This window comes from Bombyx mandarina, chromosome 16 (genome assembly GCF_030267445.1).
Source record: "Bombyx mandarina strain Sakado chromosome 16, ASM3026744v2".
Taxonomy (NCBI): Eukaryota; Metazoa; Arthropoda; class Insecta; order Lepidoptera; family Bombycidae; genus Bombyx; species Bombyx mandarina.
This window is the reverse complement of record NC_143222.1, coordinates 5686368-5703810: the sequence shown is the minus strand read 5'-3', so window position 1 is coordinate 5703810 and position 17443 is coordinate 5686368. Positions and strand designations below refer to the sequence as shown.

At 35.9% G+C, this 17443-nt stretch overlaps 3 protein-coding genes across 5 annotated transcripts; 2 read left to right on the top strand and 1 right to left on the bottom strand.

Annotated features, from left to right (window-relative positions):
• The first annotated feature begins 1595 nt into the window (after positions 1 to 1595).
• On the top strand, positions 1596 to 4439 carry LOC149501284 (18S rRNA (guanine-N(7))-methyltransferase). Of its 3 annotated transcripts, none has more exons than XM_089733724.1 (6): positions 1596 to 1955; positions 2038 to 2075; positions 2947 to 3125; positions 3625 to 3818; positions 3886 to 4075; positions 4191 to 4439. In XM_089733724.1, exons 1-6 carry the CDS (start codon positions 1917 to 1919, stop codon positions 4376 to 4378), a joined length of 828 nt encoding a protein of 275 aa, XP_089589850.1. In that variant the 5' UTR covers positions 1596 to 1916; the 3' UTR covers positions 4379 to 4439. The 3 variants fall into 3 exon arrangements, with proteins under 3 accessions (XP_089589850.1, XP_089589851.1, XP_089589852.1); XM_089733725.1 differs by having other exon boundaries at positions 1726 to 1955; positions 2038 to 2079; XM_089733726.1 differs by lacking the exon at positions 2038 to 2075 and having other exon boundaries at positions 1762 to 1955.
• On the bottom strand, positions 4369 to 5272 carry LOC149501283 (ATP synthase subunit C lysine N-methyltransferase). The gene has a single exon (XM_089733728.1). The coding sequence runs from the start codon at positions 5030 to 5032 to the stop codon at positions 4436 to 4438; it is 597 nt and encodes a 198-aa protein (XP_089589854.1). The 5' UTR covers positions 5033 to 5272; the 3' UTR covers positions 4369 to 4435.
• Positions 5273 to 6075: 803 nt separating this feature from the next.
• Ddx1 (ATP-dependent RNA helicase Ddx1) lies at positions 6076 to 17272 on the top strand. The gene is made up of 13 exons (XM_089733717.1): positions 6076 to 6707; positions 7719 to 7836; positions 8936 to 9102; positions 9300 to 9431; positions 10222 to 10411; positions 10568 to 10755; positions 11520 to 11644; positions 12166 to 12303; positions 13329 to 13543; positions 15112 to 15227; positions 16379 to 16486; positions 16793 to 16927; positions 17065 to 17272. Exons 1-13 carry the CDS (start codon positions 6258 to 6260, stop codon positions 17167 to 17169), a joined length of 2187 nt encoding a protein of 728 aa, XP_089589843.1. The 5' UTR covers positions 6076 to 6257; the 3' UTR covers positions 17170 to 17272.
• Positions 17273 to 17443: the final 171 nt, after the last annotated feature.

Here is a 17443-nt window from a genome sequence, read left to right as displayed (position 1 = left end):
ATGTGCAAATATGATATGATTTAAATGTGTGAAATCTAAGACAAGTTCGTCCTTCGAATTTGCCAAGTAAACGATATGATGATTTTATAAAGTTGTCGTTTGTCGCAAAACATAAAGATATGGCGTAGTACAGTGCCATCTGCCCATTTCTAGCATGCTGAATGTTATCGTATTTTGAGTACGTGTTTTTCTTAGACTATTACAATCTATTTTAATTGTTTTGCTGACTCTAAAGTCCGTAACACACTACCACAGCGCACTTCAAGGAAGGTGCGCCGCACCATTTGAATCAGTTTCATTTGAGAGTGATTCAAATTTTAAACTTATCAAGGGACCGCGTGGAAAAAAAAAACACCTGCAGAATATTTATTCATTAATTACAAACGTCATTCCTTGTGACTTCCTCTCTAAAATAACTTATTTATTAAATATTTCACTAATTTACAATAGTGTTTTACTCATTGCGGAATAAAACTATTTTATTTAAATAGTTCCGAAGAGATTTAGTCGGTAGCCTTTTCCCGAAATATCTAAACAGAATGTCTAAATATGTTTTGATGACATATTTTAAAGAGGTATTTATGATTAGTGTCATGATCAATAGATTCCGACCGAAAAATGGTGTCCGATTTTTCGGATGAGGGCTCCATAATGAATTTAAATATATATAGATAATAGTTTTGGGGCATCGACTTTCTTGAGATCCTATAAAATACGTTTTAATTATTATTTTTGTATGTTTTAAGCATGATAAAATGTGAAATTTTATATAAGCAATCATATTAAATCGATATCAAAGCCAATAAATATTGTACAACCCAAAACAGACGGCCGAACTGACGTGACAATGACATTTGGTGCGCTCAACATGGCGGATTTTCGGCCTCATTAGACATTTACGTATATTCATGTTTCATTTTATGTACGCACTGAAATACTGTTATATTGTTTTCCTGCGAGTTAAAGTGCTGAGTAAGAACGAGATAGATATATGTTTATGTGTGTGCCTTCAAAATGGGTGCTATTTATATAAGCAATTGTACGTATAGAACAATATGTTGTGTCCCTACTATATAGGTCTATGGCGCGCCGGCGCCGGCGTTCCCTGATTAGATATAGAGAATTGTCATATTAATATAAATGTTACCTTATCTAAAAAACCATAATGACAATAAAATTTTATAATAAATGTGATATTTTATTAATGAATATCAGTAACCTTGATATTCATGCAGTGCAGAACAATACTGAACCACCCTTCAGTACTGCTAAAATGATGACTGCTACAAACTGTGTGTGCAGAAGTCACTATAGAAGACTGGAGAAAAGTCGTAGAGAAAACAAAGAAAATAATTTTATGCGATTTTGAACGAAATGTGAGAATAGACAATATTATTGAAAATTAATTAATAATATCTCGGAGTGCTGACAGCAGTGATGAAGATGACAATACTAATAACAGTTCTGATAGCTCAACTGAATAAATGCAATATTTTTGTTAAATTATGTATTTGTCTTATTTTGCTCTTTAAATTTACGAAAGAAAAAATAATAATGGAACAGGGATTCGCCTGATGATTTTAAAAATTCACATTATAATATGTTTCAAGTCCGTATCGATTCATTCACATTAAACGATATTTTTAAGCAGGTTACCTCACTAAGAAGATAGAACTGACAAGTGACAACGTCAAATGCTACATAGTAAAAGTGGTAAAATGACTCAATAATAAATATAGAGAAGTCTGTGGAGCAAGCCGTAGATAAGTAGATAATACACTTATTATTATAAAAAGCTACATACTTCCTAGTTCATAAAATCATTTTAATAACGAGCACATACGTAGATACTTAATAAACACTAGGTTCATTTAAATTTGATTGATTTGAAAGTGATCCTTATATTGATGTAAGAGATGTCAAAAAGACCAGAACACCAGGCACCGCCTGAAGTTGTGAGTATAAGCTAATGTAAAATATATTGTTTCAAATTTGAACAAAAAAGCACTATTGTTATTCGAATTATTTTTGTTTTAGTTTTATAATGATGAAGAGGCTAGAAAGTATACACAAAAGTACGTAAGTAAAAGTAACAAGGTATTGCGAATACTAACCTTTTTGCTAATGGTGGCACAAATGGAAATGTCACTGAATTGTTGTAACGCAAAATAAAATGTAAGTGGGCGATAGTGGTGAATGAGCACAACCACAAAAATCCACAACTGTCCCATGTCTAACGTCTTACAGTTTCATTAGTGTGGGCATTCGGGGGGCTTAATACTACATTTTAAAATAGTAAAGTGCTGTATAAAGTTTACAATAGAAACCATTATTGCAGGCAATTAACCCATCTAATGTTAATTAAATGGTCCCTGTTACTTATTGACTACAGTAATGTGTTATATTTAAACAGCAACTAAATATATTTTCAAACTTCAAGTAAAAACAATAGGAACCTGTTTTTCGACGAATCCGTCGCTCACGACGAAGGGCTCGGCGACAAAATTAACCCACAGACATAGCCCACCGAGTTTCTTGCCAGATCTTCTCAGTGGGTTGCGTTTCTGATCCGGTGGTAGATTCTGCAAAGCACTGCTCTTGCTAACCCTAGAACTTATACTAACACTAACCCTAGTGTTAACGTCTTAACTGGTGAGCTCACCTACTAATTCAGTGAATCTGGAATAACTCCTCAAGGTTACTAGAATAGGTAGGAAGCGATAAATGTAGAAATGCTAAGAAGGATTGTCTTGTACTACAATGTTAATGATACTAGTTGGACAATATTTGCCAAATTCATTTGAGCATGGGGTTTATTGTACAATCCAGGAAAAACCTAACTATTTGTGAGATCTGGATTATGAACAATCTGAATGCTAATTCCAAAAATATGTCTTTCCTTTTTTTATTAACTCTTGTTAAGAAAAAATTGTTTGATTATTTTAGCTCCAGGATCATAGAAATTCAAGGACAAATGACTGAGAGATGCTTAGAATTACTTCTATTACCGGAAGATTCATCTTGCTTGTTGTTGGATATTGGATGTGGTTCAGGATTATCTGGTACAGTGCTAGAAGAAAATGGACATATGTGGATTGGGATGGACATATCATCTTCAATGCTTGGTAATAAATATTTGTTATCTGGCCACAGAAAGTAGCCTAGTCCATACTAGACTTAATTGGACACATAATAAGACACATTAGACTTGTACCTTAGGTGTTGTATTTTTTCTCAGTTTTCACTACTTATAAAGATTGTTAATAACTGAAAGAGAACAAATTATAACCTGACAAAATTAAAACCCAAAAGGATATTGGATATATAGAAAGGCTATTTGGTTGAAGTGACATTTTTGTAATTTTATAGAAGAGCCATTTTAACTTTAAATTTAGGAAAATTAATCATAATAAAACAACTTTTTCAGCTATTTGAATGTAGTAAACATAATTGATGTTCAACTAAAAACATTGAAATATAGATACTAATACCAAATAAATAGCATCTGTAATGTCACATAAACAGAATAGCCTTTCACCTCTCGATATATATCCTTGTTTCCTAAAGCCCAAAAAAGTATTTTGGTTCTTAAATTACACTATATATAATATGTCTATGTTGTAGATGTTGCTGTAGAGAGAGACACTGAAGGTGGTTTAGTTCTGGCTGATATGGGTGAAGGTGTCCCGTTTAGAGCAGGTTGCTTTGATGGAGCAGTATCCGTATCAGCTATACAATGGTTATTTAATGCTGATAAGAAAACTCATAATCCAGTGAAAAGACTAAACAAATTCTTCACCACTTTATATTCAAGTTTGGTAAGTTAACTATGAAAACGGTATTATTTATTATTCAATACAAAAACTCAATTATTATTATTTTCAGTCAAGGTCTGCTCGAGCTGTCTTCCAATTTTACCCTGAGAATGAAAAGCAATTAGAACTCCTAACGACACAGGCAATGAAAGCTGGCTTTTATGGAGGAGTTGTAATTGACTATCCAAATTCTGCCAAAGCAAAGAAGTTCTTTTTAGTTTTAATGACTGGTGGCGTTGGTCCTTTACCTCAGGCTTTAGGTAATGCTGTCTATATCATAAAATTATATCACATTAAAATAATACTATAGTGTGATGCTATAAAAAATGATGAGACTCACTTTTTTATATAATAAAATAAAAATTTGTATTACAGGTACTGAAGAACCAGACAGTCTTCAAGTTAAATATGCTAAAAGAGAAGCTACAAAAGGGATAAGAGGAAAACCTATAAAGAACTCAAAAGACTGGATTTTGGAGAAGAAAGAACGAAGAAGGAAACAGGGCAAAATTACAAAACCTGACACTAAATACACAGGAAGAAAAAGAAGTGGTCGATTCTAAAATAAAAACTGTTTATTATTTTGTATATCTAAGTAAATAAATTGTTTTTGTTGCAACTTAACTGATTTTTACTTCATATTTCCAAACAGTGTCTACACCATGTCCAATAGTTTCTACAGGCACCATTGTTGGTAATGGGAATCGACACGCGACCACTACTGTGCACTCTTGCGTTTCATCTAAAATTTTATTTTCTATATCGTGCATCATTTGCTCCACACCAAATATTACAACATTATTGTAAGGTTTGAGGTTGAATTTCCATAAATCACAATGATAAAACTTTGTATCATAATATTTTTGATTCAATAAGGCTGATATTCGCGAGTAATAAACAAGGAATGGATTTAGTTCTACTCCATCTGCTTTAAAACCCATTTTGGCTGCTGTTATTACTATTCTTCCATCACCAGATCCAATATCTATTAGTCTGCCTCTTCTGCCCTTTAATGCCTTCGTTACTCCTAGTAACTGTTCTGTTGTTGCAGGTACATAAGGCAAACAAATTTTCCTTGCTGCTGGAGACACAAAAGGTATACAAACGATGCTGACACCAATGGCTAAACCGCCCGTTGTGTATATTAATATTTTACCAACGAGTGACAGCTTTGACGGAACATTATAAATTTTATCCTTTAAACATTCCGATTCCATTATGCAATGTGATCATAGATAATACACTTAAAATTTAAGAAATAACCTGTTTCATAATATTGTCCCGCAAACCTCCAAGAGTTCCAGTACTGACGACTTAAACATCATAAATAACAATCCTTTTCATTTTTAAAACAACTTTTTTTTTGCTTTACTTTTACTGTTGGATATGCTCTTCATTTGAGCCCTACCCTTTTATGTATTCTTAATAGTTGTACTAGTGTAATGTACTAGGTATGTAATACTATTTATGTATTAAATTTTTTAAATAATAATGTGACGTATGACATTAGGTGTTATCAACACTTGTGATTGTGACACTGTCACACTGGTCACACTGTATAGTGGGGTATCTCGGTCAATGATAAGGGAAGATAGATGTTCTACTTAATTTTATAAAAAAAATACTCAAGCAAGTACATGCCGTTGGGGGTGGTGCGGTCGAGGCACTTTACGGCGCTCCCGTTTGGTGCCGTGCTCACCCGCGAGGACGTAGTCGCGTTGCGACGACCTCAACGCGCGATCGTGTTCAGCGCAATTCGAGTATACCACACTGTCTCCTACGAGGTGGCGTGCCTGCTCGTCGGAGCGCCACCATGGGACCTGGAGGTGGAGGCGTTCGTTGCTGACTATAGGTGGCGTAGTGACTTTCGCTCTAGGGGGAAAGGGGGTCCTGGTGAAGGAGTAATTTGAGCGCGGAGGCTCCAATCTCAGCGCTCCGTGACGGAGGCGTGGTCTCGTCATTTGGTGGACCCGTCGGCTTGCTTCCATACCGTCGAGGTGGTCTCCCCGATTCTCGTGGACTGGGTGGGCCATAGCCGCGGATACCTCACCTTATGGCTCACACAAATGCTCACTGCCCACGGATGTTTCGACCGATATTCGCACAAAATTGTCGAAAGGGAACCGATGGCGCAGTGCAGTGCAGACCGCAACGAGAAACCTACATTGGCACGTTGCTCATCGAATCCAGAGCAACACGCCAATGTTGTGCTGCCCTCGTCGCGAGGATCTGTCGATATCCAATATAAATACAGCATCATTTTGAGAGATAGTACTGAAAAGTCTATACTTCCATTTCATAAAATTTAAAACCATAAAGTGACACTTCTACTATATTGTGATATTATCTATGCTATGGTCACCGGTACCCATCTGTGCACATACATACCGTACGCTGAATAAAACTGAAAACACTATTTAAAATAGCATAATTCTTTAAAAGATGACTGCTTTCGAAGAATTTGGTGTGCTGCCTGAAATAGGCAAAGCTATTGAAGAAATGGATTGGACTCTACCCACTGATGTCCAAGCCGAAGCTATTCCCCTAATCTTAGGCGGTGGAGATGTACTTATGGCAGCCGAAACTGGCAGTGGAAAGACAGGAGCATTCTGTTTACCTATATTGCAGATTGTCTGGGAAACCTTGAAAGATATGCAGGAAGGAAAAACCGGTAAAGTAATAACACAAACGTCTTCTGAGTGTACCATGTCATTTTTCGATCGCACTGACGCACTGGCTGTTACTCCCGACGGGTTACGGTGTCAATCCAGAAATCAAAAAGACTGGCACGGGTGTAGGGCCACCAAAGGTCTTCATACGAAAGGTGCATATTACTTTGAAGCCACTGTCACTGATGAGGGCTTATGCCGTGTCGGCTGGTCTACACAAGCGGTAAGGGACATAACTTATTTTCAAAGTAAATCATTTTACGTAAATTAAATTCAATCCGTACAAAATTAAATTTCTATTTAAACTAACCACAATGGAGCTATTTGAAACAGTTAATATGGGGACTTTGTGAGTTGGTCTGCTTAATAAACAAGGTGAAAAATCACTGAGTTATCGTGGCCACATTTTCAATGTGCTTTGGTTATGTACTTAATTTTAAAAGTTTATTTTTAAGCTGAACTGTTCAAGGGGTTTAACCAATGAATATATTTTGCATTTCAACTCAATTACTTATAGACAATCTCAGAATTAGTCTTCACATTTGCCTTTATTCAAAAGTTTAGTATTCTATGACTTCTAGAACATTTTAAATGGTCTATTTATTTTATATGCTGGGGTGTGAACTTGTCCACCAATCTATGCAATAACAAAAAATATTATTAAGCAATTTACTATGTAATATATAGTAAGTGTAGTCATGACCAGCATGAAAGGAGCATCTCAAATCTAGATACTTTTAAATGTGACCATGAACCAACATTATGCTGCCATGCCTTTTTTGCTGGGCTTAAACATTGCTATCCTAATGAGTACCTTAGCTGTTCTCACACTGATAGAAGAAAATTGCCTTAAAGGTACAATTTATAATATAGAAATTATTTTAATACAAGTTCATTTAGGACAGGAATGTCATTATAGAAGAAATACAGCTTTTTTCACTGTAACTTATTGTTTTTAGATGTTAACACATCAATGCTAAAGAAATTATTGAAGTATAGTTAGTGTCTTGTCAGCCTTGTGGAACAATAATACTTTCTGGTTTAAAAGGGGGATTGCTAATATTCTATAGTATACAATTGAGACTTAGATCACATGTTTCAATATTTACGTTATTCATTTTTATAAGCTCTGGTATAGGAAAAATATTTTTTTTTGTATAAATAAATTTGCATTGACTAATCTACTTGATTATGAAACTACTGCAAAAGAGTTAATCAAACTAATTGTTTTCAGGCAAAGCTGGATCTTGGAACTGACAGGCTAGGCTATGGATTTGGTGGTACAGGCAAGAAATCAAATTGTAAGCAATTTGATGATTATGGCGAGGCTTATGGGATGAATGATGTAATTGGTAAGATTAAGCATGAATTTCAAATATTTTCATAAAATTTTTAATGATTCTGATAATAATAATAAAATACAGTCTTTCATACTTTTTATGCCATACCAATAGGCATTGATTTAAAAATAAAATGTGATTTTAAATATTCACTATAGTTATTTTTTAACAATTTATTTAAAATTTCATCATTTTTAAGGCAATGACTTCACCGGTGCCATAAATAAAATTGGTGCCATTGCCTTAAAAATATTAACTTGTGACATGATACTCCAACATTTACTGTACTTTTAATAAATGATATCTATTTTTTTGTACAGTCTAAGAAAAATATCTCTGAAAACACTTTCACATTGTTATACTTAGCGTTGATAATTGAGACTATAAATTTTAATACCATTCAAGTAATGACCGCCTTCATGCTTTAAGTTGAAACAAGAAAAGTGTTTTGATTTTATCAATAAAATCATAACATAACCGACACTTAAGTCATACGCAATATAAAAAAAAATTGTTAACATTAACACAAATAGGCCAATATTGTTTTGATAGATTTATTCAAAAATTTTTTTTTACTATTATAAATATAGGTTATACAATATTTAATATTCAAATAAATTTAAATGATTTTATATAAAATAAAAATATATAAATAAGATTAAGCATAATATAAGATTTAGCCTACAATCATATAATGGTCAGATTTATTGATCTTGGATCTTGGATTGGTATAAAAGATTTTTTTTATTTGCTCTAAAGTGATGGACAAGTTGACGGTCCATCTGATGAAAAGTGGTTACTGGAGCCCTTAGACATAATTTTGTGAAGGCCCCTTTAAGATACACAGGCAACCACTCGAATACTTCTTTACTGCTCTGAAATGACTGAATACTGTGCTTAATAATCTCTGTCTTTGAAGTGGTCACTAAACTGGGTCTGGGAAACTCACTTCCAGGTGAACTAGGTTGGCATTCATAAGATATGATAAGAAAATACTTTAAATATGAATTTGGGGCTTGAGGTTGCAGAGAATGGCTTCTTTATCTACATCTACAATAAATGTCTACTGCATTTTTTACATATTCAATAAATTTGATTTTTTTTTTGCAAGGCTGTTTCCTGAATTTAAATAATGGTGAAATTCGATACTCTAAAAACGGAGAAGACTTGGGTGTGGCTTTCAGTCTTGATTCATCTAGAAAGTCAGACTGTTACTTCCCTGCAGTTGTCTTGAAAAATGCTGAGATGAGTTTTAACTTTGGTGCCACACCATTTAAGGTAATCATGTGAATAGTTGAATTATGTAGTTAGAATATAATTAATTAGTCCATAAAGAGTGTGTTGGTGGTATCCTGAATGAAGAGTATAGGAAAATCACTAAACCATATGGAGCTCTAGTATTAACAGTCAAAGTATCAGTGATGCAACCATCAAAATGCAATTTCTAAAATATCAATAATAACTATCTTTTGTAGTACCCACCACCAAACGGATACATAGCAATCAGTCAAGCACCCAAAGAAAACGTCAAGCAGAATGTTATAGCCGCTGTAGCTTCAACAGATATTAAACCAGTGAATAATGCACCACAGGCTATTATTATTGAGGTGAGTTTAGGTTTATTTTTAATTAGCAAACTCTTACTGCACTCATGACGAATTCAGGAAGCTCAATTATAAACTAACCGTGCTTCTTTCAGCAAAATATGTTCATGTCATGTATAAATAAATAAATAAATAAATGGACGACCATTAAACATTTCACTCATTTGTGAACAACATTGTAAAAACATGAAGAGTCACGTAGATAATGAATCGGAAATAGAAAGTATTGATGCAACTTAACCATGAAAATTGTGAAATATGTAATCGAAGCATTGGAAACAATATAATGACAATAAAAAGTCGTGTTTCTTATTTTATTGCCCTTAGAGGCTGACGAGCACATAGCCCGCGTGATGGTGAGTGGTTACCATCGTCCATAGACGTCAGCAATGCCAGGGGCAGAGCTAACCTGCTGTCTAACTGTTAAGGTAAACCGTAAGCAAATTATAGTCTTGAAAAAACTTTACTGGTGGTAGGACCTCTTGTGAGTCCGCACGGGTAGGTACCACCACCCTGTCTATTTTTGCCGTGAAGCAGTAATGCGTTTCGGTTTGAAGGGCAGGGCAGCCGTTGTAACTATATTGAGACCTTAGCACTTATATCTCAAGGTGTGGGGCGCATTTACGTTGTAGATATCTATGGACTTCAGTAACCACTTAACACCAGGTGGGTTGTGAGCTCATCCATCCGTGTCCAAATGGCGAGCAACTCGTCAGTCCAGCCTTCTGTTACCGGATAACATAGCGTAATATGATAAAAATGTCAAGTAATTTTCATTTTTACTGTTTACCAGCCGTCCAGAGAATTAGCGGAGCAGACCTGTACACAATTTACGAAATTCAAGAAGTATTTAGAAAATCCCAAAATTCGGGAGCTGCTGGTTGTTGGAGGTATAAATGTTAAAGATCAAATTAACCAGTTGAACTGTGGGGTGGATGTCGTCGTTGGGACGCCGGGACGCTTGGAAGACCTTATCCAAGGAGGTCAGTGTACCATCAGTATTTGTACATTGTTAATTCAGCTTTTTTGAAAGTGGCAAATAACACTTGGTGTTGGGTCCAAAAAGAAAAAAAAAAGAAAAAAAAACCAGCTTCATTTAATTAGTTGATGTAGTTAATATTAATGTCATTTTTAAACAGGATACTTATCACTGACACATTGCCGTTTCTTTGTCTTGGACGAGGCTGATGGTCTCCTGAAAGCGGGTTACGGAGAACTGATTGAACGCCTCCATCGTCAGATCCCGAAGATAACATCCGATGGACGGAGACTGCAGATGGTTGTGTGTTCGGCAACCCTGCACGCATTCGAAGTCAAGAAAATGGCTGTGAGTTTTATAATTGATTAATCCAAAAAGTTTCAAATTTTTCATCAGATAGGAAAAATCAAATTCAAACCTAGGTTTTTGTTAAAATATATATGTAAAATAACATTTAATATTTTACATGTATTTTTTTATGTAATAACATTTACTGGCGTCGGGCGTGTGGTGAGTACGCTGTGTCGGTACCATTATCGAACCATTTTTTGCAAGCAATCTTATATTCCTCTTTGAGGGTAGGATAGCGGTATCTAAATTTTTGCTTAGATTTGTGGAAAGTCTTTTGCCCTTCTGGTGTTGAGTTGTTACTGAAGCCCAAAGAGGCGTATTAATAATTTATATACAACGCTATAACATAACTTATTAGACTACTAGCGACCCGCCCTCGCTTCGTTTCGGAAACTGTAATTTATTATTGATTTCTCCACTATTTAATGGATGTTATTATACATATTAACCTTCCTCTTCAATCACTCTATCTATTAAAAAAAAAACGCATTAAAATCCGTTGCGTAGTTTTAAAGATTAAAGCACACATAGGGACGACAGATATAGGGACAGAGAAAGCGACTTTGCTTTATACTATGTAGTGAAGATGTTTGTTATCATTCTCATGTTCTCTTATTATATTGAATGTTATTATTCATTAATAGCGACTTTGGTCGAAATGAGCGACGGAAATTTGTGTATTCCAGCAATCACTTTACACCTAACAGATTTTAGAATCGCTTAACCACTCATTTAGAAATATGTTTTTTATTTTTTGACAGGAAAAATTAATGCACTTTCCGACTTGGGTCGATTTGAAAGGGGAAGACGCAGTTCCTGAGACCGTACACCATGTTGTTGTGAACGTAGACCCGCAAAAGGACAGCTCCTGGCAAACCCTGCGCAAGTTAGTTCATAGTACCGCTTTAAACTTTGTTCTATTACACTGCAGCTTACTCGACTAGGCCTTAGACCGCTAAGTGAATAACGCTCAATAATTTAAAATTATTATGCCCGGAGTGGTACGCGTCTGTAATTGATTCTTATTTCTAGAAATTTCGTACTTATAAAATACTGAATGGTAAATTATTATAATAAATTATTATATTAAACGTCACATGTGGTCGCGATCCTCAGCAGTGATGGAACGATATAGAAGAAGAAATTATTATAAATGCTTAGATAAAAAAAAGGTATTGATGTTGAGTACTTATATCTATACTTAGAGATTTTAACAGACGAGCGAAACGGTTGGCATGAATATAGAAAAGGAAAATGTCGGTATTCCGCGACCGTAACGCTTTTTCGTTACGTGACGTTTTCTACCCTCGTTACGAAAACGCAGCCCTTATAACGATTCTCGGTCCAACATTTCTAAATCAATGCAGACACGTGGATGAGTTATTAGTTAAAGTTTTCCTCTCTCAGGCACGTGCAGACCGACGGTGTGCACGCTAAGGACAACATTCGAAGCGGCAACACAACGCCCGAAACATTGTCTGAAGCTGTTAAGATACTGAAGGGAGAATACTGTGTGCGCGCCATCAGGGAACACAAAATGGACCGGTAAGTTACGGGTTATTTAAAATTACTATTGGTTCCCCTGTAGTCGAAATTCGATTATAATTAATTGAAATTGTAAGTTTGTACACTATTAAGATTCTCATTCTCATTAATTTTTTTATTGCTTAGATGGGTGGACGAGCTCACAGCCCACCAGGTGTTAAGTGGTAACTGGAGCCCATAGACATCTACAACGTAAATGCACCACCCCTCTTGAGATATAAGTTCTAAGGTCTCAGTATAGTTACAACGGCTGCCCCGCCCTTCAAACCGAAACTATTTCTGCAGAAATGGGCGGGGCGGTGGTACCTACCCGTGCGGACTCACAAGCGGTCCTACAACCAATAAATTCAAAGACTATTTATTATACTTCTATAATTACAGATTTCGCCAATACTACACATTAAGACAAATATTGATAAAGACAAACAATATTTAATCTATTCTCATCTTGACCTCAGACTATAAGCAATAAGAAAAGTTTGACAATAAACAAATAGTATGCATACGTCTGTTAAATACATGGTAGTGTGTGTAATGTTTTTTTTTTCTTCATTGATTTTATGTATATTTTATGCATAATTTAAAAAAATATTAATATTTTGCACTCCTTCTATATAAGTGTGGGAAGTTTCATATTCCTCCGTCTGTGCAATTTTCGTAAAAAGGGGTACGAAGTTTTTGCTTCACCTATTAATATATAGAAGTAAAGTTTGCTTAAATTTCAAAGCTTTGTCAAAATGTTAATTTCTCGCCCCTTCTTTCGTCTCAAAAGCGAAACAAATATCGTTACATTGAGGTCGGTAATGATTTATATATACATTTCGCGGTCGCGGGTATTCGCTGGAAGCAGAGAGCGCAAGATCGATCGTTGTGGCGAAGCTTGGGGGAGATCTATGCCCAGCAGTGGAAGTCTGAACTGGAAGATAGATGTTTCCTTATCTATCTAAATGAGAAAATAATAGAATAATAACCATTTATTTTATAATGAAAAATTAATTTAACTATGATTTGCTTTGTTTTCTTAGGGCCATAATATTCTGCCGCACTAAACTGGATTGCGACAACCTCGAGCGGTACTTCAAAACGTTCGGCAATGAGCTGTCCTGTGTTTGCCTGCACGGCGACCGAAAACCAAAGGAGCGCAAAGACAATTTGGAGATATTCAAGAACAGCCAAGTGAAGTTTTTGATTTGCACCGACGTCGCTGCTCGCGGCATCGACATCTCGGGCCTGCCTTTCAGTGAGTAGCTTTTTTTTTGTCTTACCTAAGCTGATAGCCTTGAGAGGCTATGTCAGCGTAACCGGGCGAATAGGTGAGCTAACGGGGCTCAAACCGGGAGTGTTGTTAACACTGGCCCTAGCAAGAGCAGTGCTTCCCAGAATCTACCACCGGATCGGAAACGTGACCCACTGAGAAGATCCGGCGAGAAACTCAGTGGGCTGTGTCTATGGGTTAATTTACTCCTCGAGCCCTTCGCCGCAAGTGATGGGTTCGGTGAGAACGATGACCGGTGCTTGAGGTACCTAAAAGCACCTTTAGTGGATTGAGAGGATCTGAAATGACGTGTTAAGGGCGATGTCGACTGTTTACCATTCGGTCCACAGGATTGGGTATGGTGAGTGGCGATGAGACGCCGCTAGTATCGACTTTTGAATCGTACCACGCATGCGCGCACAAAAAACACATCAGATTACATCGAGGGGCGAAAGGCTATTTGGTTTAAGCGCAACATTTCGCAACTTTACAGGAGAGTAGGTTATTTAAAGTTTAAAATTGGAAAAAATATCACAAATCAGATTTTGCGTGGAGTAATCTTAATTGAAGTTCAATTAAAAACATCGAACTGTTGATGTTAATACCAAATAAAACGCACCTTTAATTACAAAGATGAATGTCGCTTAAACCAAATAGCCTTTCACTGGTCGTTATTAAACAGTACTTATACTTTAGAAATCGAATTGTATTTTCGATTTTAGCCGTGTCCGTTGGTTCACTGAAGCAATCGCATCAACTACCCGCTAAACGACAACACATGAAAAAACTTTTTTAAATAAACCATGAGTTTTCCTGCGTCTCTAAAAACTATGTCCTTTCTTGAGTAACGTTGGGAAAATGCAACATTATGACTTGCAATTCCGAACGCATCAGTGTAGTCGCAATAAATAAATAAATATTTAAATATATTTTTAACAACAAAATAGACATGCTTTAACAAAAACCGACTTCAAATAGAAAAAACAAACAAATTAATATACACTAAAAACAATAATCATCGAAATCGGTTGGCGTGATATTGAGTTATTCATCTATATTTATCGCCCATGTACTTAATGCAAATTTAAGACTTATATGGTTTTCTCATAGAAACCATTATCAGAATTGGATTAAATTGAAATGGGACCACACGGGAAGCGTCAGCTTTTTAAAAAAAGAGTCATCTAAATCGATTCACCCAGTCAAAAGTTATGAGGTATCAAACATAAAAAAAACCCTGTCGACTTGAGAACCTCCTTCCTTTTTGAAGGCGGTTAAAAAAATACTTTTAAGGTTTAATTTTTAATTAGATTTCTTACCGTACGCATGCTTTAAAATATTTGAGGTCTATTATACAAGATTGAAAATTGTGAAGGAAAGTCACATGTGATCGCGATACTCAGCAGTGAGGGAACGATGAAGAAGAAATATATTTGGACTCCGGTAACCACTTAAATCAAGGGAGCCGAGAGCTGTTTTTATTTAGTATACATGAACTATTTCAGTATACGAACTATGAATGTAATGTTCACTAATAGTATTAACGTTTTTAGTGATCAACATAACGCTTCCCGACGAAAAGTCCAACTACGTACATCGCATCGGGCGCGTCGGTCGCGCGGAACGCATGGGCCTGGCCATCAGTCTCGTCTCCACCGTACCCGAAAAGGTGAGGATCTTTTGTGAAGGAGAAAATTTTGTGCGCGTCCTTGGTGTGTGTGACTGTGCGAAAGAGGATATGTGTGAACCCCAGTAACCGTACACGTCGAGCTCGTGAGTTTCCCGCCGGATCTTCTCAGCGAGTCGCGATTCCGATCCGGTACTAGATTCATTCGCGAAGCAGCTGCTCTTGAGTTGTCGGAGGTGCTCGGGCAGCTGTTAGCAAATCCCATCTCTCCTGGCTGAGCCTTTTCTCGCCCGTCTGTCCTGATGAAACCGGAAAAGCCTCCGGGCCACCAGTAATCCCTCAATCCTAAAAAAGATGTACGTGAGAAGAGCGTGATTGCCGAGATGTCGTACATATGCATGACAGGCTTGACGGGAGCGCCGACCCCGCCTAGTGGGATAAGAAGATGATTTTCTAGACAAATTTACATTGAATTATGTAGAAATTAGATCCATGAATAGTAAAATACAATATTATTTAATACACTAACATAAAAAAAATATGTTAGAGAAAGTGTGATGGTATGTACCATGCGATGAGACGAAATGAAAATGAGGTTGGTAAGAGAATGTTAACTGTGAGTGTGGAAGGATATAGAGGAAGAGGTAGAACTAAGAAGAAATTGATGGATTGCGTGAAAGACGATATATGTAAGAGGGGAGTGAGCGAAGAAATGGTATAAGATAGAGGAGTATGGAAGGAGAAAACATGTTGCGCCGACCCCAGGTGACTGGGAGAAGGGCAGGAGAATGATCATGACCCATCGCACCATTAGAATTATAGAGACCCATATCGCAATTTTTGGATTTCGTCTTTAATTAAAAAATGGACCTAGAACGACCCTTTTCTTAAGCAGAGTATGGTTATACCTACCCGTGCGGGCTCACAATACGGTTTACAATAAAAAAGAAAGCAAATTATATTTTTCGCTGAAGTCTTTCGTGTGAATACATGTTTAGTACAGCATAGTGGCATAGCTCGATAGGAGTAACATAATATACCGGGCGTCATATGATATATATCACGACTTCGAAAATATAATTTTACGACTAAATTAAAAATACGAATATGCATTTTTAAACTTGCAAAATCTAAGTAGAGATCTTTTAACAACACAAAATATCTAACTTGAGTTTTTGTTAAACATTATGAAGGTATGGTATCATGGCGAGTGGTGTTCATCTCGCGGACGGAACTGCTGGAACACTAATCTGATTGACGACAAACCTAAGGGATGCTGCATGTGGTACAATGAACCTCAGGTGAGAATTTTATGTAAGACGATTTAGCGCATAATAAAAACGGTAAAGATTGCATTTAAGACGTAACAATCATAGAACATATTGCTATGTAGCCTTGTGTGATTACATGTTTTTAATAAAATTAAGATCTGTTATATAAAAGTAATATCTATAGTCATTGTACATTCAATTTTTTTAAATATATAAATGTGAAATAAAATATTACGACATATGTAGTACATTGGCGGGAGTGAGTGACTGAAAAGGTCATACTAAAAATCGTTAAAACAAAAATTCTTATATAAGTGTGTTTTCTGTTTCAAACAGTACCTGGCGGATATTGAAGATCACCTAAATATCACGATACAGCAAGTCGAGACAGATATGAAAGTCCCATCCAATGAGTTTGACGGTAAAGTAGTTTACGGTGAAAAAAGAAAACAAGCTGGTTCCGGATACCAAGTGAGTTAAAATATGTTTATTAAAAACTAGTTAATTTCAAATTAATAAATAACCTCGTTCGCGATGTCGCGTTCGGACAATAATTAGTAAAATCATGGGAAATAACAGATAATGCTAAAATATACTTTTCTTTTCAGGACCATGTCAGTCAAATGGCGCCTGTTGTGAAATCTCTGCAAGAGCTAGAGTCGCAAGCACAACTCTACTATCTTAAAATGCATCATAATGTCTCCATTTCCTGAATCAGAAATATAATTAAAATCTCTACTAATTTATTGTCGCATATTAATTAAACTGATTAGAGCGCAGGTGACTTTTATTTAAAATAAATATTTAACAGACAAATTGATTTATTATTTTTAGCCTCGTAAGGCTGCCTGTCCACCGGAGCGGAGCAAGGCAGTGGAGCGAAGAAACGGAGAAATATTAACCAATAAGACCTCCACTCTTTATAAATAATGTAAATGCATATTTATTTATGCCAGAATTAATGCATTAAGTATTTTTTCTCTAATC

Coding starts and splice junctions, on each gene's coding strand:
- LOC149501284 (XM_089733724.1), top strand. CDS start 1,917: ATGTCAAAAAGACCAGAACACCAGGCACCGCCTGAAGTT. Junction 1,956..2,037: donor ACCAGGCACCGCCTGAAGTT/GTGAGTATAAGC, acceptor TTTTTGTTTTAG/TTTTATAATGATGAAGAGGC. Junction 2,076..2,946: donor GCTAGAAAGTATACACAAAA/GTACGTAAGTAA, acceptor TGATTATTTTAG/CTCCAGGATCATAGAAATTC.
- LOC149501283 (XM_089733728.1), bottom strand. CDS start 5,032: ATGGAATCGGAATGTTTAAAGGATAAAATTTATAATGTTCCGTCAAAG.
- Ddx1 (XM_089733717.1), top strand. CDS start 6,258: ATGACTGCTTTCGAAGAATTTGGTGTGCTGCCTGAAATAGGCAAAGCT. Junction 9,432..10,221: donor CACAGGCTATTATTATTGAG/GTGAGTTTAGGT, acceptor ACTGTTTACCAG/CCGTCCAGAGAATTAGCGGA. Junction 10,756..11,519: donor TCGAAGTCAAGAAAATGGCT/GTGAGTTTTATA, acceptor ATTTTTTGACAG/GAAAAATTAATGCACTTTCC.